This window comes from Lissotriton helveticus, chromosome 3_2 (genome assembly GCF_964261635.1).
Source record: "Lissotriton helveticus chromosome 3_2, aLisHel1.1, whole genome shotgun sequence".
NCBI lineage: Eukaryota > Metazoa > Chordata > Amphibia > Caudata > Salamandridae > Lissotriton > Lissotriton helveticus.
In genome coordinates, this window is record NC_136062.1 from 468,724,117 (window position 1) to 468,748,352 (window position 24,236).

General features: G+C 48.8%; 1 protein-coding gene across 1 annotated transcript in view; it reads left to right on the forward strand.

The window, feature by feature from the left end:
- The window catches only part of LOC144826068 (astacin-like metalloendopeptidase), a 489,262-nt gene that overhangs the window by 70,657 nt on the left and 394,369 nt on the right, over positions 1–24,236 (forward strand). The window contains exon 2 of the mRNA XM_078684379.1: positions 19,111–19,138. Coding sequence (XP_078540505.1) covers positions 19,111–19,138 — 28 coding nt within the window. The remainder of the gene's footprint in view (positions 1–19,110; positions 19,139–24,236) is intronic.

Below are 24,236 nucleotides of genomic sequence, written 5' to 3' on the forward strand. Positions count from 1 at the left end.
TTGCTGACACTGAGAACTGGGAGTTGGCCTTGTTGGCGGGAGTGGCTTCGGACAGGGTGCTACAGCAAGCTCTCATGCAGGGTCGGGGCGCCGACGACGCGCTACCCTATGTCGTCAGGCGTACGGCCTGCATTTGGCAGCACTTCGTTGAACGCGTTTTGCGCCGTGCGCCATTCCATAGGGATCTCTCCCTTTGGATCCTGGCCCCAATACTCAAGATGGAGGCGAATATGTCTTTCCGAGAGTGGCGCGTGGGCGGTTGCAAGACACTTGCGGATCTCTATCCGGACGACTCGTTTGTGTCATTCGAGAGAGCAGCGGACTCATTTGGACTGCGTGAGGGCCAATACCTGCATTATGGATGTCTCCGGGATGTAGCCAGGACGACGTGGCCCCAATTCCCAGAGGCGCCCGAGCTCACTAATACCCTGGACATCATCTTGTCCTGTGGCAGAGGTAGGAGACTGATTTCCCTTCTTTACTCAGCGATGCGCAGGGACTCGACTCCCCCATTGATGCCTGCTTGGAGGGCTTGGGAGGCGGACCTGGGGATTGAGTTGGATCCGGCCCAGAGGAAGCGGATAGGGATGTTGACTCGTAAGGTCTCTTGTAATGCGCGTTTCAAATTGATACATTTTAACTTTCTCCATCGCACATATATGACACCTGCCTCCCTCCACCGTATCTCCTCGGACAGGAGCCATACTTGCCCGAGGTGTAATGCTGAACGGGCGGGTTTCCTTCACCTGGCCTGGGAATGCCCCTTAGTACATGACTTTTGGGTCGAGGTGGTGGCGCACATTACCCGGATTACGCACCTTGCGATCCATCTGGAACCGATTCACTGTTTGCTGGCGCTAGTGCCAAAACCCAGGAAGAATGAATGAATGAATGAAATGTAATTTATTCACGCGCTACTATGCCCAGTGGGCGTCAAGGCGCCTAACTCAAAAAATTAGCTGCGGGCAGACAGAGACACGAGCTCACTGATAGGCTTTGGAAAAACACCAAGTTTTCAGAGCTTTCTTGAAAAGATCAAGTGAGGGCTGTAATTTGATCTCCAAGGGAAGAGTGTTCCAAAGTTGAGGTGCAAGGATGGAGAAGGCCTTGCTCCCCCATCTTGCCATCTTAGCGCGTGGGACTACCAGTTGATTAAGCTCTAACGAGCGAAGACATCTGGTTGGAACATACCTAGAGAGCAAAGAACCCAAGGCATCAATCGGGCCTGCCCTCAGGGCGCTGTAGGTAAGACAGAGAAGTTTAAAAGAGACTCTGAAAGGGATGGGCAACCAATGGAGACTCTTCCTTGCCGAGGTCGCAGAGGACATCCACGGCAGGGCCAGAACGAAGCGCGCCGCGGCATTTTGCACAACCTGCAGGCGTTGAAGAAGGCCCTTGTTGGCCCCGGCATAGAGTGAATTACAATAATCCAGCCTTGAGCCAACAAGGGCGATCACAACCTGTTTTCGTGCCTGTGGGGAAAGATAGTACGCGATTCTTTTCAGAATCCTGATAACACCCCAACAGGTGGCCAAGAGGGGTCTGTCCTACAAATTACTGCAACTCCTGTTGGTTCTGGCGAGAAGGCGGGTGGCCATTACTTGGATGGGACAGAGGGCGCCTGAAATCTCCAGTTGGTTACGGGACGCTAGGGAATGGGCCTTAGCGGAGGAGTCACATATGCAGAGCTCACGAAGGGATGGGAAGCTCCAGGATGACTTACTCGCTTGGAGGGCCATGTGTATCGAGGGGATGGAGGAGGTTGACTCTGACGCTACCAGCGCGGAGCTGTTTTCCTCCGCTTCCTCGGAGTCTGATGTTGCTGGGGAGGGTTCTGGGGTGTAGTGTCTTGAGGTGATGTAGCAGTACCCTGAGTCATGCCGATATTCCTTGTTGCGTACACTTGTTTGTCATTGTGATTACCATCGACCACGTTCTATTATGAGGTTCGCTCTGAAATGGGCCCTTGCCTATATCTCCTTATGTGATTGCATCAATGCCACAAATGCCGTACATGGGGTTCTTGTTCTTGTTCTGTTTTTGTTTGGACTGGTAGAGCATCATCTAAGAAAATTGGCGAAGAAATTGATATTGACCAGGGGATTCTGGGAGCACGAGAGCAAATCCCTTTCATTGTTTCGCAGGTTTCACGAGTTGCCGCCCTGCCTCCGGGATGTGGGCCGTATCTGGCTGTGTACCTCCTTTTGGATCTGACCTTCCTGGTCCGTATGTGTTGACTGCCTTGTTGCTTGTATGATTTGTGCCTCTTTATTTTACTCGCCGCCAAGAAATAAAGTTTAAAAAAAAAAAAAATTATGTAGTGTGGAATGGAAATGTGCGGAGTTGATTTTGTGGAAATATGTGGCACTGAGTGAAATTCTGGTGATTGGAATTATGTGGCATTGTGTGGAGTGTGATTATATGGAATGTTGTTATGTGGTATAGATTGTCTTCGTGTGAGGTGTATTTATGTGAGTGAGATAGGCTGGGTGAAGAAAGAGGGTGGGGTCCAGCCTACCTCAATCCTTCAGTGTCTCACCTCTATAGGCAGGGGCCGACTGGGGAACCAAAAGCAGCCCTGGCAGAAAATCTCAAACCAGCCACTCTTCATTTTTTTCTCCTCATGCCCTCTTTCTCACCTCGCTCGTCTATCTCTCTAGGAGCCTTCTTGTGTCTTCAGCAATTAATCTCAGAAAGAGGTGACAGAGGCACTAGCAGTGGCGCTAGGTTTTCAAAACTAGCCTCCAAGGGATCCAAACCACTGGGGAAATGCCCAGTGGAATAAAGGGCCAGCATGGCTTTGCCTCTAGGCTGCAGTTATGCTTTATCGTATCATTCAGCAGCAACGTTTTTTTTTTTTTAAATTGCCCTGCTGTCAGGAGACACTCCCCCAGACTGTAGGATATATGCATTTAGCCTAACCTAACCAGTGTCCTTTGGCCTGCAAGCAGCAGTAAATGTAGCATAAAGCAAACTGTGATACAGTCTGATCTCAACTTGCAATGTCATCAAACTAGAAACACCGTTTCTGTGTAAAACCAAAACTAGCACATGTCCATCAGGCTTTTGCTTCAAAGCATGCAGCTGTGCTATAAAGTGAATACCATTAGTTGTCTCTCAGCAACAAGAAGTTAACCACAGTCTGTCTGTCGGGTGCACGTGTGTTATCTTATCACGTGGCTTTATGTTCCTCTCGCTTTGGTGCGTTTAATCTAACAAATATCCTTGACTGGATTAGCTACTCACACCTGCCATGAGACCACTTTAAATCTCACTTGCACCACCAGGTGCCCACCCACTCCACATCAATCTGCATTTCATGTTTTACTTTACCATGCACCGCTGAGGTGCAGGGCACCAGGGGTACTTATGTGCACAACTACCTGGGATCCCATCGACAGTGGATATGGTACACCTGCATGCAAAGGGAGAGGTGTGATAGTTGGTATGTGTCCGTGGATGCCCGAACGTTTGTGGCTGTGTGCCTGTATGGTTAGAGGACAGCAAAAAAGCCACACCTAATGACGAAGTCAGTGCTGCTTATACTTTGGTGTTGTACAGCGCTATATCCTGATTTTAAGTTGCCTCACAGCGCTTATCCATAGGGTGGAAACCCGTTAAATACGTGTTCTTTTGTGGCTAACAGAGGATGGAAGGCTTTGGGACAGCTAAATGGTGCCCTGCGTGGCACAGCTATGAGTAGCCAGCACATGGAGCAAAATGCCCCACCTCACTTTCAAGTCGCAGCACAGACGGTCACGGTCGGAGATTCACAAGAAACCCAACGGCCTCAGCTGAACAGAGCACAAGGAGCGAAGATGCCGGTGACTGGGCAGCGGCCTGGATGGCCCTTGAAAGCGGGCACCGCCACTGCCCTCAGATAGTGAATGTGCGCACTACGACTGCGTGTTCAACCGCCAAACCTCTGTAGACGCCCTCAGGCACATCTAGGAGCAGCTGGGCACCACGGTTCTATTGGTGTGAAGTAAACTTTCACAAGCCTCCTCAAGGGTGTGAAATTGCTGTCTACAACGAGGAGCGGTCCCTGTAGATTGCTCATGGTCTGGAGCCACAGTGCGATGAACGTTCGTGCGACAATGTCATTAGTGAACTAAGAGGCAAGTCACTATAGTGTCATGTAAACCTTAAACAGGACAGATTCTTACTGTACATGGAGCAACATTGTAGTCTATTAAATCATTCATAACAGTTGTTGCACAGCGCACACTGTGAACTCAAGTATTTGAAAGAGCTTTCATGTGTAATAATAAAGCTATGTGAAATATGTTTCCAAGGATCACACAATTTGGGCAAGCTGGAAAGCCGGCATTGAGTCCATGTTATCTGATTTCACGTTTTGAAATGTAGCCACAAGATATATATTTCGGTGTCTCTCTCAGTTTTACACCGAAGGACATTGTTTCGTCTTTAATTCTTGGCACACAAGGAGACTAACTAGCAGACTTAGCTGACCCGACTCAGAGCCCCCTGACCCCAACTACCACGCCAAGAATGCATTTGGAAGTGTCTCACACCATACACCCCCTCCTGAAGAAACACCCCTGAGGAATTACATGCCCGAGAGAGTGAAGAGTGGGTGTTGAAGAGGAAAAAGATCAGGTGTGTGATATGCCTATGGAGGATTTCAGAAATGTAGGGAGAAAAGGACCTGAGTGTCTAAAGATTGAAAGACTTTAGCGGAAGAGGAGTGCAGGGGGCAGTCTGGGAGAGGTAATGATCTTCACAGACATTAGTAACAGTTAATCCAGACTCAGAATTGAAACATTTTCACCTCTAATCATTCTCAACAAAATTATTTTGTTATGTATTTGATTCTGGTAAGAAACATTGGCAAAGCAAAGAGGTCTGGCTTGTCTTAGGCACAGGTTTGTAGTATGTCCAGAGGCACCCAAACACTGTTCAGGTGGTTTAGTGTGTGAAGCACAGAATATGAATTTACGTGGTTAATGCCACGCCCTTAAGTACACAGTTAACACTTCTTAGAAATGATTTAGAATTTACACTTCTTTGGCCAAACCTACTAGAGACACCCCACTTTTTCAAGCCCCTTAAAGCCATTCCTGCTCCCTCAAGGCAATCCCTGCCTGAGGACGCCGTCTTTTTAGAGGCCCAGGGAAGGTATAACTTGAGAGATGTTCCCAAAAACAGCTAGGTAGGCCACTAAGTAGGTAAACATTGCAGGGATACTTTTCCCACCCTCTGGACAGCTCCCGGATACAATCGCCTTATATTTATAAGACGTTGGGCTTAAATGCAGTTTGTTCTCAAACTCTAAAAGTCAAGGGATCTCATAGGCGCCGACAAGTAAGTAAATTCCCTGGGTTTCTAACTATTCAAATCACATCCAGGGGGGCTGCAGAGCCCCCAACGCACTAATTGGTTATTGTGCCATAGCACCAGCTGCACTATTCTGTGCCCCTTTACAAGGTCCAGGGTTTTAGATTTTATGACAAGCAAAGCATGCAACACTCCCACTCAAGCTCATTACCAGCCGCGAAGGCTCACTGACAAATGTAAACAAGAAAACCGTTCAAGGCATGCCAGGACAGTGTTAGAAAACTGCTTCGGTGCGCCTGCATTTCAAACCAACACTATAATAAGAAGCGAGCGCGCTCCGCTAACCATTCATAGAATTAAAAACCAAGCACGGCAACACCAGGATACAAAAATATGTTTACATGTCAATCAAACAAAGAGCAGTTCAACACTTTTAAGTTTACAGCTGGCAACTGATTGATCCAACGTAAAAGTCGAAGCTCAAGCTAAACATAGGTCTTTCAGTTGCTGTCCCCAGAAAACCACTGCAGTCAACCTCCCAGTATTAACCCCAGACAGTAACTCATTGCACTGCAGCGTTTTGAAGGTTCGCAAAAGTCCAGTCACACTTCCCCCAACCTATACAATTACAAGTTAGAGGGATCAGAACGCGTGAAAACGTGTAATTTCCAAACGTTGCCTAAGCGATTCAACAAAGTGCCTTTTCACGGCACACTTCCCGTGGCGTTTTTTATCAACGCTTCAAAACATGCTGCAGAAAAAACATTGCATGAAAATACGTGCAAAGGTCAACCTAAGTAGCGCTGAAAACGGTAACAAATTCAATGTGCCGCCAGACACGTTTTGCAGCACTAGAGAGCAGGTTACAGCGTGACCATTTAGAAGTTATACACTAATTAATATAGCCGTATAACGAGAGGAGCGAAGCAGGTGCCACTCACCTGGTTTTGCACTCTCCGGGCCATTTTGATATTCCGGCAGCAGTGCTAGGTGCATGGGCAGTGAACGGCACAGCGGCAGTAGCTCCTGCCCCCACTCCGTAGCTCCAGCCCTCAATGGCAGACACCTGGGATCTGCAGGTGCCCCGCCTAGCGCCCGACAAACTTCCGAAGGGGCGGGTCTCTCCTTTCGTCACACAGCCACTCCAAGCGGGCTAACAGACCCGAGCGCGAGTGCTTCGATGTACCAGGAGACAGAAGCAGTAATACTAATGAGAGCTGCGGCTCACAGCGCAAAACCCGGCGCTGCCAGCGCAGCCAATTACATTTCACGTGACACATCTCGCCCACAAGTAGTTTGAGCTCGGTCGATTAAGTGAGGTTGCAGCTGGATTTTTTTCATAAGAAAAACAACAAGCTGAGGATCGCCGGGCGCGAAACAGCGTGGTGACGCAGCACAAGAGCAGTCGCCGTGAGCGTGCACGGAGGCTGAGGATCACCGACGAAGACACGCAGAGCTCCGAGTCTGCCTGCTGCCGAGACTGACCCGCTGGAGGAAAGAGCCCGGTGAGTGGGAGGTGGGAGATAGGGGGAGGGGGATGTATGTATGTGTGTGTGTGTGTGTGTGTGTGTTTGTGTGTGTGTGTGTGTGTGTGTGTGCGCGCGCGTGCGACTGAGAGAGGCATGGCTGACTTGGAGATGTACACGGCTCCAGGGGCTGGGCATGCGCGTCCACGCTGTGAAATCCTCGCGCGTGCCCCTGTCTGTGTCCCTTGAGAGCCGACTCAACAGCAATAGGTCTCGAGCGAGACCTAAAAATGAAGGAATGGACAGTGAGAAAAGTGGGAGAATGAAAGCAAGAGCGCAGAGCGATGAAGGGAAAAGAACGAAGGAGGAATGAGAGAAAGAGATTGGGAAAGGGAAGAGGAAAAGGCATAGGTTAACCCTTGGCAGTGTGCAATATTATGCAACTCAATTGGGGGAAAAAAGCATTGTTTACTTAAGTTTTTAGGTCGAGCCTAGCGCTGCGCGCATGCGCTGCCCTGCGAGGCTACTTGTAACTACTCTAAACTACTCTGTGTGGGTCTGACTCCCCCCACGCATTCGGTTGGCTTTTGCGTGTGTCATTTTGTAACTGTAGCCTGCAAATGGCTAAACGGTGGGTGCATGTCCCACCTCTTCTGCAAAGGTTTACTCCCATGGCGTTTTGCTGCAGGAGCAAGCAGCGGCATGCAGGGCAGCAGCTGCAGTACTTCCTTGTCTCCCCAACACCACTCCCCCTTGTCTCCCTGTGCCCGCCCCGACCCCTCCCCTTGAGCTGCTTGATTCTGGCTACTGTGGGGGTGTCTCCCAGGCCTCATAAGGTCAGTTTGGCTCAGAGCGCAGGAGTCTTGTTTTTTTCAGGTAGACTTTGTTTCGCCGTCTTTTTTCTGCTGCTAAATTTTCATCTATCCCTCCATAGTTGGAGAATGGAATACAAATAGCCCCGACTCCCCTCCCATATTCACCCCCCCCAACCACTGCTAGTGGACAGCTACGGCTTGGTGTTCCTTGCCACCATATCTCTTCTTCGCCTGGCACAGCACCCAGAACCAAGCCGACGTCCTCTGTGCCCAGACAGTGGCAGTAGCTCCTCTCACCGTTCCTGGGGGCTAGCACCTGATCGACCTGGGACCACCAGAGCATACAATACATTATAACGGGATTACAAATATATCCAGGAACTTTATAGCCTAACACATGCATAACTGGCCTCAGATCTGTTTATAACTCCGGGCCGAGGGTATGCAGGCCTCGGATGGTGAAATACAACCACATCACAGGCGCAAATGAGGCTGTTAGCTGAAATGTTAATACATTTTGTGCTTTAGAAGATTGTATTTTTGGGGGTGCCCCCCACCTTACCCCCCGCCGGGCTCGGCATACCCAGAGAGAGGGGTGTGCAGTGGGTGTTTTAACGCCTGGCTCTGCTGGTACTTCCATTACTGCAAAACACACAAGATGATGGATGGAATGTTGCACATCAGCAAAACATTCACCCCCAGTCACAGATCTGGGTTTAATCCATCGTTATTTTGCTCAGCACGCCACCCCAGTTCAAACAAGCACATATGCAAATCAGTCTTGACCCTGTGCCTCATTGGAACGGAACAGTCCAGCCCGAACTGCCAAGCCATGTCTTCCCTGGACCGGAAACGAGCATCCTAGGACCGGGTTCTGGCTATCAGCCATCATCAGCCAGTATAGCTTGACTCCAGTGGCGTAGTGAGCATGAGACCCACGTCTGGGCATACCCTTCCCACATAGGGCGAACAGCAAAACACACAAGATGATGGACGGAATGTTGCACATTGGCAAAACATTCACTCCCAGTCACAGATCTAGGTTTAATCCATCGTTATTTTGCTCACCACCCCACCCCAGTTCAGACATGGCCATACGCAAATCAGTCCTGACCCTGTGCCTCATGGGAACAGTCCAGCCCGGACTGCCAAGCCATGTCTTCCCTGGACCGGAATCAAGCATCCTAGGCCCGGTTTCTGGCTGTAAGCCATCATCAGCCAGGATAGCTTGACTCCAGTGGCGTAGTGAGCACGGGACCCACCTCTGGGCATACCCTTCCCACATAGGGCGAATAGCAAAACACACAAGATGATGGACGGAATGTTGCACATTGCCAAAACATTCATCCCCAGTCACAGATCTGGGTTTAATCCATCATTATTTTGCTCACCACGTCACCGCAGTTCAGACATGGCCATACGCAAATCAGTCTTGACCCTGTGCCTCATGGGAACAGTCCAGCTCGAACTGCCAAGCCATGTCTTCCCTGGACCTGAATCAAGCATCCTAGGACCGGTTTCTGGCTATCAGCCGTCATCAGCCAGGATAGCTTGACTCCAGTAGCGCAATGAGGTACTTCCATTACTGACTGCTCTGCGCTGCCTTGCTTGCCAGTGAATTATAATTTCCCTGCTCCAAGACTGCGGGCCAGTTTTAATAACAAGCGCACATGTATTTTTTTTCAACATTACACCAAAGGCTAGCTTAAAAAGTCTCACTCTGCGGATCCACGCGCTGACAAAAGGGAACCAGTTTGCAAGGCTCTACACCTCTTTCATCTCCGACTTCTATCCTTCTCTGTCCCCTCTATGGTCCAGGGCACGGGACAGGAAACCAACCTAGCATCGAGAAGGGGGGCAGCAAGACACAACGACAAGCAGGACTAGGAAATCTGACATCCGAACTATTCGAACTCGACCTATCGAACTATCGAACTACCGCAAAGATACGGAAGACCAGCGGCGCCTTTTTCCTTTTTTCTTTCCTTTTCCTTTTTCTCTTCCTTCTTCCTCCACTCATGTATATTCCATGCTCCATGTAAATATATATTTTTTTATACACAATAAAAAAATACAGAAATAAAAAGTCTAAGGAATGGCATCTTGGCTGACTTTTTCTCAGCACCTTTTCTGACATTGCTTTGCTGTTTCTCAATAAACAAATAAAGATTCTGAATTATACTTCCGATTTTTGTTCCTGTTTCCAGAGGAAATACACTCATCTGCCTTTTCCCGGCTTTTTATTGTTGCCTTTTTATGTTTTATTTCAGTGCCGATTCTCAGCTCAGAGAGCACATCCTCAGAATCAAGCAGTATAGGTGAAGCCACATTTCAAATGTAAGACAATGCTCTCCACAGGTTCCATTTCATGCTGCCTACCTGTGATTATCAACTGCCCAAGTAATACCTTCAGGACTATCCCAACCACCCATCTATCGTCTAGCCTTCACTCCATTCCATCCATCAATTGTTCATCCATCCACCCACCCACTCATTCACACAATTATCCACTCATCCTCCTTCTGCCTAGCCAGTGCTCATTCTAAGCAAGTCTCTTCTTCTCTGTTTTACCTGTTCCTTTCCACACTCCTCTTCTCTGTTATACGTTGTCATCCTTGTTCAAACCATGAACGTCCAGTCACCAAAATGAAAGGGGAGGGGGCGTGGCCAAGGCGGCGATCATGGCGGACGCACTCTAAAGAGCTCTGTCCCGCCGGCGCAATATCCTGCCTGAATATCCTGCAGCGCCCCGACCCACTACCGTCCTGGTGAAGCGCCTGGCCTCCAACAGTGCTGGGGAAGCTCCGGTGGTGTTTTGGGGTCATTTGCGGCATCCACGCTGAAGATCTGAATCGGAAGGCTGCGGGGCCCGCACCGCTCGGGAGAGCCGGGGCCTTGCGCTTCCTCGAGCCCAGCCGGAAGTGCACCGAAGTAGCGGGCGGAGGAGACGGGGTTCGCCGGACCTCATCTCTGGCAGCGGACGGACCCGACGCTACACGGCGATCCGCCGGCGGCTGCTGCGGATCTTGACACACTCTGGAGGCGGATCCGTGATCGGGAGCCGGGTAAGTCGCCAGCTCGAGCAAGAGACACCGCGGGGGGAGGGGTAGCACCCTCGACCGGGCCTACTCTCACTCGGCGGCCTAGTCGGACCACGGAAGCCTGGAGACCCGAGAAGGGTGAGGAGCTCACCACGCTTGCCCCTCCGACCATCACTGACCGGGCCCCCCCCCCAGCGACCTGCGGGGTGTGCGATGGCCTGGGTGCTGGCGCCTCTACCCCTGCCTGTAAACAGGTGACGCTCGACCCTCTATCCTGCCTGCTGGCGCTATTCCTGGGGCTGGTGAGTGCTGCAGTGCCCCTTTGCGAGGATCGTCTGTTCTTCTGTGGCGCATACCAGGGCCGGGTGGCGGCAACCGGCGGCCCGTACTCGGAGTGAGAAGGGGGTTTGTCTGGTGCCCCCGCGGCCTGATTGGACTACCCTCCTGGGTCCGTGGTTCGCCATGACGAGAGGTGGCAATAGCGGCAACACTGCGAAACAAGGCCCCATTGACAAGTTCACGGGGCCGAGTGGCGGGGCCGGGGCCGCAGGAGGCTCACAGGGATCGGACCCTGACAACGCGGCACTCATGGCGGCCATCACGCAATCCCGAGACATGCTAGACGCTAAAATTGGGGCCGTGGGTGCTGATGTTACTTTGCTCCGGCAGGACCTGCGCAATGCTGTGGCCCGCATTACTGAAACCGAGACCAGGATCACCGAGGTTGAAGACGATGTGGTAATCCTAAAGAAGAAGGTGGCTTCCATGGAGGGCATACAGAAGGGCCTGGCGCTCAGGGTTGAAGATGCAGAAGGTCGGTCCCGGAGAAACAATCTACGCTTTGTGGGCTTTCCGGAGGAGAGTGAGAAGGGGAACATGGCGGACTTTCTGACCCGTTGGTTGGAGGGGTGGCTCCCCCGGGAATCCCTGTCGCGCTGCTTTGTGGTTGAGAGGGCGCACCGAGCATTACTCCCGAAACCACCTGTGGGGGCCCGTCCTCGGCCTGTGATCGCCAAACTGCTCAATTACCACGACCGGGATGTTATCCTGCGACAGGCGCGAGTGAAGGAACCTCTGATGTATGACAATCATAAGATTCTCATTTCTCCTGACTATACTAAGCTAGTGCAGCAACAAAGGCAATCCTTCACTGCGGCAAAGGCGCGCCTGCGAGAACTGAAAATTCAATATGCCCTGCTATACCCAGCACGCCTCCGAGTGGTCTTCCAATCCCGGACACAATTCTTTAACTCACCAGAGGAGGTCTTTGCTTGGACGGATGAAACAGTTCGCATTAGGGTGCATACTCCTCCGGGCAGGGACTCCGACTCTTCGTCTACAGGTGGACCTTCGAGAAATCCCCGGAGGTCACGCAGCAGAAGCAACTGGCGCTCGCGCTCCCAGAAGAGTCGCCCTCCACACACAGAGGAGGCCGGGGCGGCTGAGGAGGTGGATAATCCAACATCGGCGTCCTGAGGTCCTGCGCCACGCCGCACATCCTGGCCATGGGGCTACGAATTCTCCTAATGGATCATGGCTGCACCGGAAGAAAAGTTCTTCCTTATGACTTCCCATTTCATTGTGTGCTCCGTGTAATCTGTGTATATGGGACATGTGGGTTGGGACCATGTTGGTGAGGTATGGGGTGGGGGGGGTGGAGGGGTGGTTGGGGGTCTGGTTGGGGGAGTTGGGGGGAAGGAGGGGTTGCGGGAGGGGAGCAGGGGGGCAGCGGGGTGGAGGGGGGAGGTGGGGCAGTTGGGGTGACTTGTTTTAACACAGTGTCTATTCGAGTTCGCTTAAATTCCTATGTGTGTGTGCGATCCATGGGACCCAGGGGCCTTGTTTTACATGCCTCCTGATGGTGGGTGACACCCATGGCATAGCATCCCTGCTGGCATCCCTGCGAGTCGTGAGCTGGAATGTACGGGGGATGCTTGGCAAAATTAGGAGGGGTGTGGTCTTGCAACTGGGAAAGAAAGAAAGGGCAGACGTGCTACTCCTACAAGAGACACACCTCCTGGGCTCCAAGACTTTGAGCCTACAGCGCTATGGTTATCAGCAGGTGTATCATGCTGGCTTTGTGCGGGGGTCACGGGGGGTTGCGATCCTTGTCCACCGTAGACTGTCCTATTCTCACGAAGCACAGTGGGTGGACAGATATGGCAGGTATGTTTTTGTCAAAGGAAAAGTGGGGAGCGAATCTATGGTCTTTGGAAGTGTGTATGCCCCACCTCCTCTGCAGGAAGCCCTTGTCGAGAAGCTATTTGATGTGTGGGCTGAAATCCCGAGTGTGTTGGCAATCATAGGTGGTGATTGGAATGACGTGATGAATGGAAGCGTGGATCGCCACAAGCCGGGAGGGGGCCACCTATCTGATACCCTGACTAGGTTAAAGAGCATGGTGCAGGGGATGGGCTGGATTGATGCGTGGAGGTATCAACATGTGCATAGCCGTGAATACACCTATGTCTCTGCTGTCCATGGGTCGTTCTCAAGACTTGACTACTTATTTGTCCCCCAGAGTTGGATAGAGCGGGTGGCCTCCACTTCCATCCTCCCGCGTGGTTTGTCTGATCACTACCCGGTCTTAATGGACATTCACCTTGACAGGAGACGACAGCCATTTCGATGGCGCCTCTCCACCTGGCACTTACAGCAAGCAGATTACCAGTCTTGTATGAGGACCACGATAGCCCATTACTGGGACGATAACGATAGGCCAGAAACCGATGCGGTGACCCTCTGGGAAGCATTAAAGCCTGTGCTCCGGGAAGTGGATATTGCCTGGTGTGCCGCAGCCCGAGTGGCCCGCAGGGAGGCGCTCACTGATGCAGCTCACAAGGTCCGGGACCTGGAGGAGAGGTGTACGACTGGAAATGATGCTGATGCCGTGAGACAACTGCTCCTTCAGCAGCAAACCTACACCTCCTTGTTGATGGACGAGGCTTGTCAGCTCTGGTTAGCTACACAGAGTAGGATCTACCAGTGGGGGGACAAATCTAGCGCCATGCTGTATCGGCTCTGCCAGACTACGTTTCAGGCGCAATCCTTGCCGAGCCTCCGTGATGAGGCGGGTGAAGCGGTAACGGCCCCACCGTCTATTGCGGGCAGCTTTGCGCGCTACTACGCAGCCCAATATACTCCTCGGGAGTCTCTCCCGGTGGAGGATGTAGACAAATTCCTAGCGGATCTCCCGCCACGAGCGTTGTCGGATGCAGGGCGGGCCGTGCTTGACCTTCCGCTGTCGGCCGAGGAGCTGGGCACGGCGCTGGGAGGACTTAACACTGGCAAGGCCCCGGGGCCCAACGGCTTTCCCTGTGAATTCATGAAGATGTTCCATCTTCAGTTGGGAACCTACTATAAGCGAGCGTTGGAGGCGGCCAGGGACAGCGGGCGCCTTCCGGCGGATTGGCGACATGCCGAAATTGTGGTGTTCTGTAAACCTGGGAGGCCCCCTGAACGACATGAGTCCTACAGGCCGATCTCGCTCCTGAACGTGGAGGCAAAGTTGCTAGCAAAGGCCTTAGCTAATCGTCTGCTCCCCTACATAGCAGACCTGGTCCACCCGGACCAGGCCGGATTCATGCCCGGCAGGGCAACACGCCATAATATCAGGCGGGCTCAGGTGGTGGTGGAGGCGGCCCGAGCGGCCGGGACTCCGGCGGCGCTTCTCCTGGCGGACATTGACAGGGCGTTTGACTCCCTGAGTTGGGTCTATCAACGTGCCCTCCTGTCTCGCCTGAACCTGGGGCCCCGTTTTCTTTCCTACGTTCAGCTATTATACACCGACATAACTGCATCCGTGAGAGTAGCGGGAGCGGTGTCCAGCCCCTTCCATATAGGCCGGGGCACCCGCCAGGGCTGCCCTCTCTCGCCCTATCTGTTCGCCCTTGCGATGGAACCGCTGGCGGTATGGGTGCGAATTGATGCGCAAATCCGAGGTGTGGAATGGGTCACGGGACCTTCTGACAGAATAGCGCTTTAGGCCGATGACGTCCTTTTCTTCCTTACGGATTTAAACAGGTCGGGACCAAGAGTCCTTGAAATTATGCGTTTTGGGGAGATGTCGGGCCTTTGCCTGAACCTGCGGAAGTCTACGCTATGGACGCTGGGAGATCGCGGGAGTCTGGGGCCCTGGGCAGATGTCTTGCAGGAGGCTGCTGGAGGAATTAAATACCTGGGGGGTCTTCCTCACAGACATCCCAGGGGTCTCGTGGGCTCGAAATGTACTGCCTGTGTGGGACCGCGTGCGCTCGGACATGACGACTTGGTCCAGAATGCCCTTGAACATCTACGGCCGCTCTGCCATTTTTAAAATGGTGGCTCTCCCACGCCTACTGTACCAATTACAGAACCATCCGTACCCTATTCCACTGGAATGGTTTCGTCGAGTGAACTCGGCGCTGAGCCAGTTTCTTTGGGTGGGTGGGGTAGCGAGAGTAGCGCTCCGCACATGTTTTCTTTCCACTTACTGCGGGGGGCTAGCCACTTCGGACATTCTGTCCTACTACCAAGCGTCCCACCTGTTGATACTCAACGAATGGTGGTATGGGGATCGGAGCGATCCGACCTATGCCCTTGAGAGGTTTTTGATGGACCCAGCAACGTTACATACCATCCTGTACTCAGCAGCGGCGCCGAAGAGGCTTCCGGAGGTCACCCAGGTGGTCTTTCGAGTTTGGCGCGGGGCCCTGCGTCGCATGGGGTGGTGGAACAAACTGACGAGAGAGACTCCCCTATGGCACAATGGGCGACTGCCGGCGCTGGCGTCCCTAAGGGGTTTTAATGGTTGGGATGCAATAGGTATATCGGCCCTAGGCCACGTAATGAAAGGTACGACTCTAAAGACGTTCCAAGCCCTGCGAGAGGAATATGATATGCCCCCAACTCAGTTCTTTCGCTATCTGCAGCTCCGGCACGCCTTGTCTCCATCCCTGGTTGGCCTAGACTCATTGCCTGAATTCAGCCCGCTAGAAGCTAAGGTCTTTATGGGTGAGATAGACACGAAGAAAATTTCCAGTATATATCAAACACTGGTCACGCATTGCTCTTCTTCTCTGGATGGCCTGAGGTCTGTTTGGGAGAGGGATATAGGAGACCTAGAAGAAGAGGACTGGAGGGAAGCCTTGGAAGCCCCGAAGGGGGCAGCAATAGCGGTCCGTCTGCGCTTTATCCAGTTTAAATATTTACACAGGGCCTACTATACTAGAGACAGATTGTGGAGGACGGGCCTGATAGCCTCCCCGGATTGCTTGCGGTGTGGCCGTGAGGTCAGCACCTTTGTGCATACGGTGTGGGCGTGTGATAAACTTGTGAGATTTTGGACTGGTGTCTGGGACTGCCTGTCTGAGGTGCTGGGATGGGACCTCCCCCGCTCCCCACAACTGGGCCTTTTACATGTTATGGAACGAGTGGGAGGCAACATCTACAAACGCCACTTATTGCTTTTGGGCCTTACGGTGGCCAAACGTGATATCGCCCGAGCCTGGAAGGATCCGAGGGCTCCCCTGCTAGGGGTATGGAAGAGGGGATTAGACTTCTGTATGGGGCTGGAGCGTCCGGTATTTGTTGCCAGGGGCTGCCCCCAAAAGCACCTTAAAATTTGGAAAAGATGGGCAGAATATAGAGGGCTGTGGCTGGAACCGCCAGCGTGTCAGGATGTTGATGCAGGACATTCACTTGTGGACCTGGGGTGAACGGATCCACGCACGGTCATGGATATTGAATTATGTTTAGCTCTCGAACTGTGCTGACACTGTGAAGGGTTAGGGGTGGGATCCGGGCGGGAGTATACTGGGATGGGAGTTGGGGGGCAGGGAGTTCGGGAGTGGGTGTTCCTACTGCATATTGCCTTTACTGCTAGATGATGATGGTTATTGTGTGTACACTATATCTCTGGTGCTCAGAGTGTAGTGCCGTCTATGCAATGTCTTAACACCCAAATTGAAAATAATAAAAATTGTTTTGGAAAAAAAAAAAATGAAAGGGGAGGCACAGATGATACCACACACTTCTTGACCCCGATTGATGACATCACGTGGTTAAAGCCTTGTCCCAAATTCAGCCACTCCAAACCCTTCTATTTCCTGCAGGGTAAGGACTACAACTGACTTCTCAAACAAGTAGCTTGTGAGTGACTGATAGCTCACCAGCTACCTGTAAGCAGCTCTGAACTAAATTAGAAGCTTTTGCCTGTTGAATTAATGTATGCATACCGAACATGAAAAGTGTGTATTCACTAGGCAGCAAACTGGGCCTCTCTGCATCCCCTTCCCCCCAACCCTTACTATTGTGGATGAACAGGACAGGTCTCTGTCCCAATTCAGGCAAAATGTGATTGGGAACTTGTTGGTTAGTGGTTTTCTTCTTCAGGGTTGCTTGGGTATTGGCTCATATAAAGAATTTGTGGAAGCCAATATCCATTCGAAGAACGAAGAACTATCTTTAGTAAAGTTCTTTTGGATGGGTATGTGGCCGCACGTTGATTCCTTGTCATGTAGTGTAGTCCCAAAAAGTACCCGGTCATGCAGGACCTACGACGATTACGGATAACATATACTGTGGGTCTGGTGGCAGACTGACTCTGTGTACAACCCTGTAGCATATATTAGCATATGGTTTGCATTAGCCAGCTCGTAGTGCCACTAGAATCTCCTCCTGTTATCAGAGAGATTAGTTTGTGCAACTTTAGAACACAATAACCTCAGACTTGTGGAAACAATATATTACTTTGCACCCAGTCCCTCGTGCTTGCTTGTTTTTACTTTCAGGGAGATACAGAGAAGAAACAGTCAAACATGTTTACAATAGGAATGTATTGTACAGTAGTTCTTCTCATGTAGAATAAGTGCGCTGTTACGAATGTAACACAGTAACAGAGATATAGAGCCAGAAGTACAGTGAATAGGAAGAAATAGTATTGTTCTACCATTTTGCAATGGTCACCAACCTATACATGTATATAAAATGCATTTATAAAATAAAGTGCGTACTCCTAAAATGCCTGTCTAGTGGTACCTAAGTATACCTAGCATGTGAGTAGGGGCGAAAGAGCTAATGAGCCTAATAGCCTAGAATCTAAGAGCCAAGAATCCCACCAGGATTTAGTCCAACCCCTATACCTGAATAGTGAGTGTGAGACTCCATCCTGGTCTCGAGTTGGACACCCGGCAAGGGATGGTTAGACCACTGTCAGCTGGAGCGATGTCATGACGGAGCCGCAGTGTCTCTGATCAGTGTGTCGGCCTTGAAGTCTTGGGTCCTTCCTGCTTCCTGATAGCAAGAAGTGCTGTATTTATACTGTCTATGTACGTGTGTTATCCATTGTTCAGTATGAAGATGGCATTTGGGGATTAAACCATGTGCGTCGACGGGAGAGGTGAAGTGTACCTCCTGGAGAGTGTACTCATTAATTATTCATATGTGCTAAGGATGACGTCTTAGCAGTATCGATCGGGCAGAACCCACCCTCGCCATGAACTAGGTGAAAGGTTTAGTCCATAAAAGGCTGCAGACCTTATATGGCATTATGTCCATACAAGGCAGTCTTTCCTTATTTGGAGTTATGTCCTTATAAAGGTCGTTCATATGAAATGACGGGTGCTGATGTAGGGAAAGTGTACGATGTTCCCATGACCCCATATTAGGGTACCGATATTGAATATAACAGTCACCCTCCTATGTCCCCTCCCCTGAAGATGGCTGTTCATTTATTTTCTAAGACCTTTGCCCACCTTTTGTGTTCTTAACTTTTGAGCTGGTGAGTTAAGAATAGGGTTCAATATATTTCTGGCTTCAGTGAACCTTTATATATTCTCCTAACATCGTTTCCAGTGACCATGTGACTGCAAATAAAATTAAGTGGCATGTCATGCACCTTTGATTTACTGCTTATTTGTGTTTTGAACATTTGCAAGTGGTGCGTAAACACCCACTTTGTACTAATAGTCCTTGCTTACTAGAAACAAAGCTGCCAGTAAAAAAGGCGCAGTTACCTCCAGCCTTGCTTCTCGTAAGCAAGGACTAGAAGTATAAAGTGCCTACAGGTTTTCAAAACACATAATTAAAAGGCATTGTCATTTACAATGCCAATAGCTCAAAATCTCGTAAATGCGAGACCTATTGCATTGCAAATGCTTGTTATTTGGTTGATGGCACTCTTAAGGCCGTCTTAGGACAGAAATTAGTATTAAAATTGTTTTAAGCCAGGTTAAAAACTCTCTACGAGCAGAACCATGCTTCATAGATTGAGAAACTGCTTCAGACTGGGAAAGAAAATTAGCAAGTCATATCTACAGGATTTTTGGCATAGCAGTGCTGTTATGTGCTTTACGATGACGCAAAAGCTCATTTACTTGCAGTTGGGAGATATTAGCTTGCCTTTTTCATTTTGATATTCTTCATTAAATACTTTTTTACTCGTAGTTAGAAGATATTCGCTTGTCTTTTCCAGTTTACTATTGTTAATCATTTTTTTCTTTTTCTTTACAGACATCAGTAGGAAACAATGTGCGATGCGGTAAGTACCTCTCTGTACAAGAAGTCTTGGTTCTATGTCTGATTACTGTAGTTGTTACTGTAATATGGTCTTTCTTCCACAGTATATGATGGCCACTGCCTTAAAGTTATGATGCATTCCTAGTCAAGTTTTCTTCATAGGGTTGGTCGAGGACAACCTCATCTATTCTTGTTTAAGTAGGGAGTGCCTGTTGCCCTCTTGAGCCCCCTCCCCACGCAATGAAATGGAGATGTATGGATTTTAGTGTTTTCTTTAGAGTGGATCTGACAAGGACTGCAGTGCACTTTATTATTTGTGCTGGCAAAGGTGGTGAAGGCAGTAGTTTGTGTGGATAGCGGAGGGAAGAGAGAGAGAACACTTTTCCAGGTGGGGGCCAAAGCCAGTAGGGCTAGTGAACTTTCAAAATGGGGCCGGAGGTTTTTAAAGAAGCCAGCCTGAAAGAGTGTTGGCTGATGAAGTCGGATAGCAGTGGAATGTTAACGAGTGAGGCGGAATTCTATAGGAAGATTCTGAATGGCCAGAATGAACGTTATATCTCTGCATTGAATTCCCCTATTACCCGTTGAAGCCCTCGAAACGGGGAGTAACTGTACAGACAATCAATTATGACGCAGAATTTCACATTGCATTTACTATTACCAGGGGTTTAACGCTATCATTCTTTGCTGTGGGCCGGGATTGAAGACTGGTTTTGGAAAAAAGCTTGGAAGGGCTCGGTGGACGAGGCTTGGTGGCTATTGCAGCCAGAGGCTCAAATGATTTTACCAGTCGGAGTTCCTTTCCAGCCAGTGAATTTGGGTCCTGGGTTACTGCTCTCAGTAAAACCTGGCGCAGGAACACCGGGCCCTTCGTGATCACAAGGAGCAGCATCCCACCGGGGGGGAGGTGGGGATAACACGTCACCTGACTCGTAATCAGTCCCTTGAAACCATTTGCGGGAAGGAAGTGAGCTTTAATAGTTTCATCTGAGTTGAAGGTGTGTGGCAGGTGAGGAGTCCCGTGTCTGAGAATTATTATTTTATTTTTTTAATGGACCAAATTGAACACTTACAGCCTGATTCATCAATCTCCCGTTTTGCGAGCCCCTAATAGCGAATCATAAGGAATCGCTATTAAGGACTTGCAAAACGGGATTCATGTAGGAATTGCAAAAAATATTGCGATTCCTACATGTTCCTTATTTGCGATTAGCAAATTGCTAATCGCAAATAAGGAATAACTCCCCATGCATTCCTATGGGCCTACAGGCCCATAGGAATGAAAGGGGAGTTATTCCTTATTTGCGATTAGCAATTTGCTAATCGCAAATAAGGATGCGATTTCAAGGGTGCAGGGGTGTCCAAAGGACACCCTGTAGCACCCCTGAAATGTAATTTACATTGGTGTTGCGCACACACATGTCCAGAGGACATGTGTGTGTGTAACATGCAACTTAGAAAAATGCATTTAAATGCATTTTTCTAAGTTTTTGCTATTTACCACGAGGTCTGACCTCTCGGTAAATAGCGGCCCAAAATTGCAATTTCGCAATTTTAAAATGATTCATGAATTGCATTTAAGGAATCTCAAATAGAGATTCCTTAAATGCAATTCTTCGCCAATGTGCGAATTCTTTAATAGCGAATTTTGCATTTGGGATGATGAATCCCAAATGCAAAAATTGCACTCGCAAAAGGCAAAATTCTGAGAATCTTGCCCTTTGCAAGTGCAATTTAGCTTGATGAATCAGGCTGTTAGAGCATAATCTGTATCATGACTCATTAAACAATGTAATACTTTCACTGTGTGAAAAACTTTCAATGGCTTCACCCTCCACAAGTACATTTTGAAAAATAGTGGTAAGTGTATAAATTTTTTAGCACTTTTTACACAAAAACTGCCTTAAGAGCCGTGGCACTAGAGGTAGTCCATAAAACGTAGGTATGTAATTTCACATGGTATGAAGGGGCACATGCATCAACCTATTTAGGAAGTGCAAACTGTGCGAATCGGTAAATTCGGCCGTTTGCACTTCCTAAATACGTTTTTGGGATGCATCAAACTCATTTTCAATATTCGTATTTTTTTGCATTTCTTAAAAATGCAAATGCATTTAAGGAATCGCATTTGTGCGATTCCTTAAATGCAATGCATCAATTTAAAAAAAAATGCAAATTTTGAAATTGGAAGTGCAAATTACCACGAGGTTGACCCTCGTGGTAATTTGCGAAAATCTGTCAAAAAGCAAGAAAATGCATTTTTTAAACTGTCATGTTACAGACACACATGTCCTTAGGACATGTGTGTGTGAAACATGCACTTTCAAATGCATTTCAGGGGTGCAGGGGGGGGTCCTATGGACCCCCCCCTGCACCCTTGGAATGCATCAACAAATTGCGAATTTCTAAATGCCTTCCCATTGACTCCTATGGGCCTTTTGGCCCATAGGAATCAATGGGAATTGCGGTATTTATTTGGGATTTGGTAAAAATTGCGATTTTTACCGAATCACAAATAAATACCGAAAAAAATGATGCATAGCATTTTGCAATTCTTAATTTGCAATTCGGTATTTTTCGCAAATAAGAAGTGCAAAATGTCTCAATGATGCATGTGCCCCATTCTGTTTAAAAATATTTATAGCATTTCTTTCACTTTTGCATTTTACTTCCTTCTATTATTCCACACCTTGCCGTGGCCGAGGCTGCTCTCTATGGCCCCCAAATCTGTTGATGCTTTATACACAGTCTCCTCCTCTATGAAACATTGGGTCATATCCATGAGCCATTCAGCCATTGTTGGGAGCTCCTTGCTTCTCCACTTACACGCGGTGTCCCTCCAGTGGCGTAACGAAACTTGAGGGGGCCCCCTTGCAAAGCACATGGAGGCCCGCCCCCCCCGGCGGCGCGGCCCACCATGTAGCACTTTGCCCTACCACCCAGAAATCTAGCATATTTTGATTTGAAACCTCCAACATTTAAATGAAATGCCTCTATATTGTCTTTCTGTAAGTTCTAGTGAGAAAGTGGGAAACACTCAACATACACGCTATGCCATTTGCAACAATACTGTCAAAAGCAGATTATTTAACTCTAAAATAACAGAAAAAAACCAAGAAGGAAATAGCAGAAGGGATGGGATTGAGGAGGTAATCACTCATAATACACCACCAATTTGATACAAACGCAATGTGTGTCAGCCTTGTATGGGAAACTACATCTTGGGGATGTTGGACTGGTTAACTTGTGTTGCCAATTAATCTTTATCTGCTATAGAATTGTCCAAGAGTGTGCCATGAGCACTAGTTATGATGATGCTTTCCACTTACCCATTGGACACAAACGACTGAGCCAGTGACCAGATGTTGACAATAAATGGCCACTGGGTCCAAAGTTGGCAATAGGACATAGATGGGAAAGGCTGGGATCTGTGTTACAGCCAGTGAAAAAGCTCTTAAAGCTGAACACCCACTGCAGGTCTGCATATAACATGGATAAAACAGTGTCAAACCCGAAATGGAGTGACTCACACTTCATTCTTCAGAGCATAATAAAACAAGTGCTCTTGAGTTGGGCGTTTAAGAGCATCTGCTGTAGATGTGTATGGCAGATCCACCAAAGATCATATATTGCTTATTCTGCCCAGTGCTCTCCAAAAAGACGGTTTGGGTCCTGGCACTTATGTTTCTTTCTGTTGGTTGTACAATTTGTTTTGATGGTGGTGAGTTCATGTAGTGAGCTTGATATTGGCAAGTGCTGTATACAGTACTGCTGCTCTGCTACAATTCAATGCATGTTTCATTTGAAGGTCATATAGACATTCCTTGTAAGTGTGCCCCTTCATTATCCATAAGCAAGTCGGTAAGCATCTTGGAAATATATCCATCTGGCATTAACTGTGACGATGTGGTATACACCACAAGTCTATTGATAGTGCATTAGAATGTCAGGAGCACTTGAGAAAAGTGGCATCCAGTTCATTTGTACATTCTTAGGCCCCCATTAAAAGAATCAGAGAAATCCTGGGGGGGATTTGGCAGTCGGGCAGAGATTTCACTTTGGCTAATAATTGGGAAATGTTTTCAAAATGATTTAACCCAAATGGTTTTATGTCAAATATTACTGTAACTCCATTTCATATATTTAATTCAAATGTAGAACCAAATAGAATAAATGCCACATCACTATTCAATTAACTTAGAATTAAAACTTTAATCAGTGGAAATATGTTACATTAAGTTCATTTGTTTTTCTGACGTTCAAATAAGCAAATTAATTCACACCTGAAGAAAGTGGTGTATAGACTTAATTAAAATTAAGGAGTTGTTGTAGAGAGAATAGAAAATCCTTGGATTGCATGGGAGTGCCATTGGGTCTTTGAATAAACCTGGAAGACTAGTATCTAATGGCGATCCTGTAGATGTATTTTGTGATGTCTTTATGCAAATCTTATGCAAAGTGACACCAAATGGAGGCTGGACATGTGTTTGAGGTTCTGCAAGTCAGCCAAAGGATGGCAAGGGAGTTAATCATTAGGGTTGCATTGGTGAGGCAATAGCTCAGAGATGTATTGCTGAATTTCTTTAAGTATTTTATGAAATTCTTGGCCAACAGATCACTGTTTGGTAGCAGATAGGAGAGGCTATTCTGTTTATCTATTGGATCTTCTTGGCAAAGTGAGTGGTTGCTCTGTAGTGTTTGAGCTGATTGGTAGTGCTAATCATTGAACAAGAAGAAAGGTGCAGCTTCAGGAAACCCCTCGACCCATTTGTAGCTTCCCACGAAGCAGTACGTAGTCCTTTTGTGCTTGGTTTTTCCGATTTCAAACTTGCCTGCCGCCCTGCCCCGTTTCCTTCCTTGCTCTAGGTCTCATGACAGTGACACACTGGCTACGTCACTGGTTCTTAGTAACCTTGGCTTACTGGCTGCAGCTTTTTGACTCACCCAATCACACTCGAGAGCCACTCATTGACAAGATGCAGCGTTCCTCTTTATCGCATGGTGAGGCCTTCAGAGTGTTGCAGGATGGATCGGAACCACTGCGGAGTCTCATGCCCGGCTGAAATACAGAGTAACACCCCCTCTGGTTAACTGACAGCACATCTGCCAGTCTCCCACTG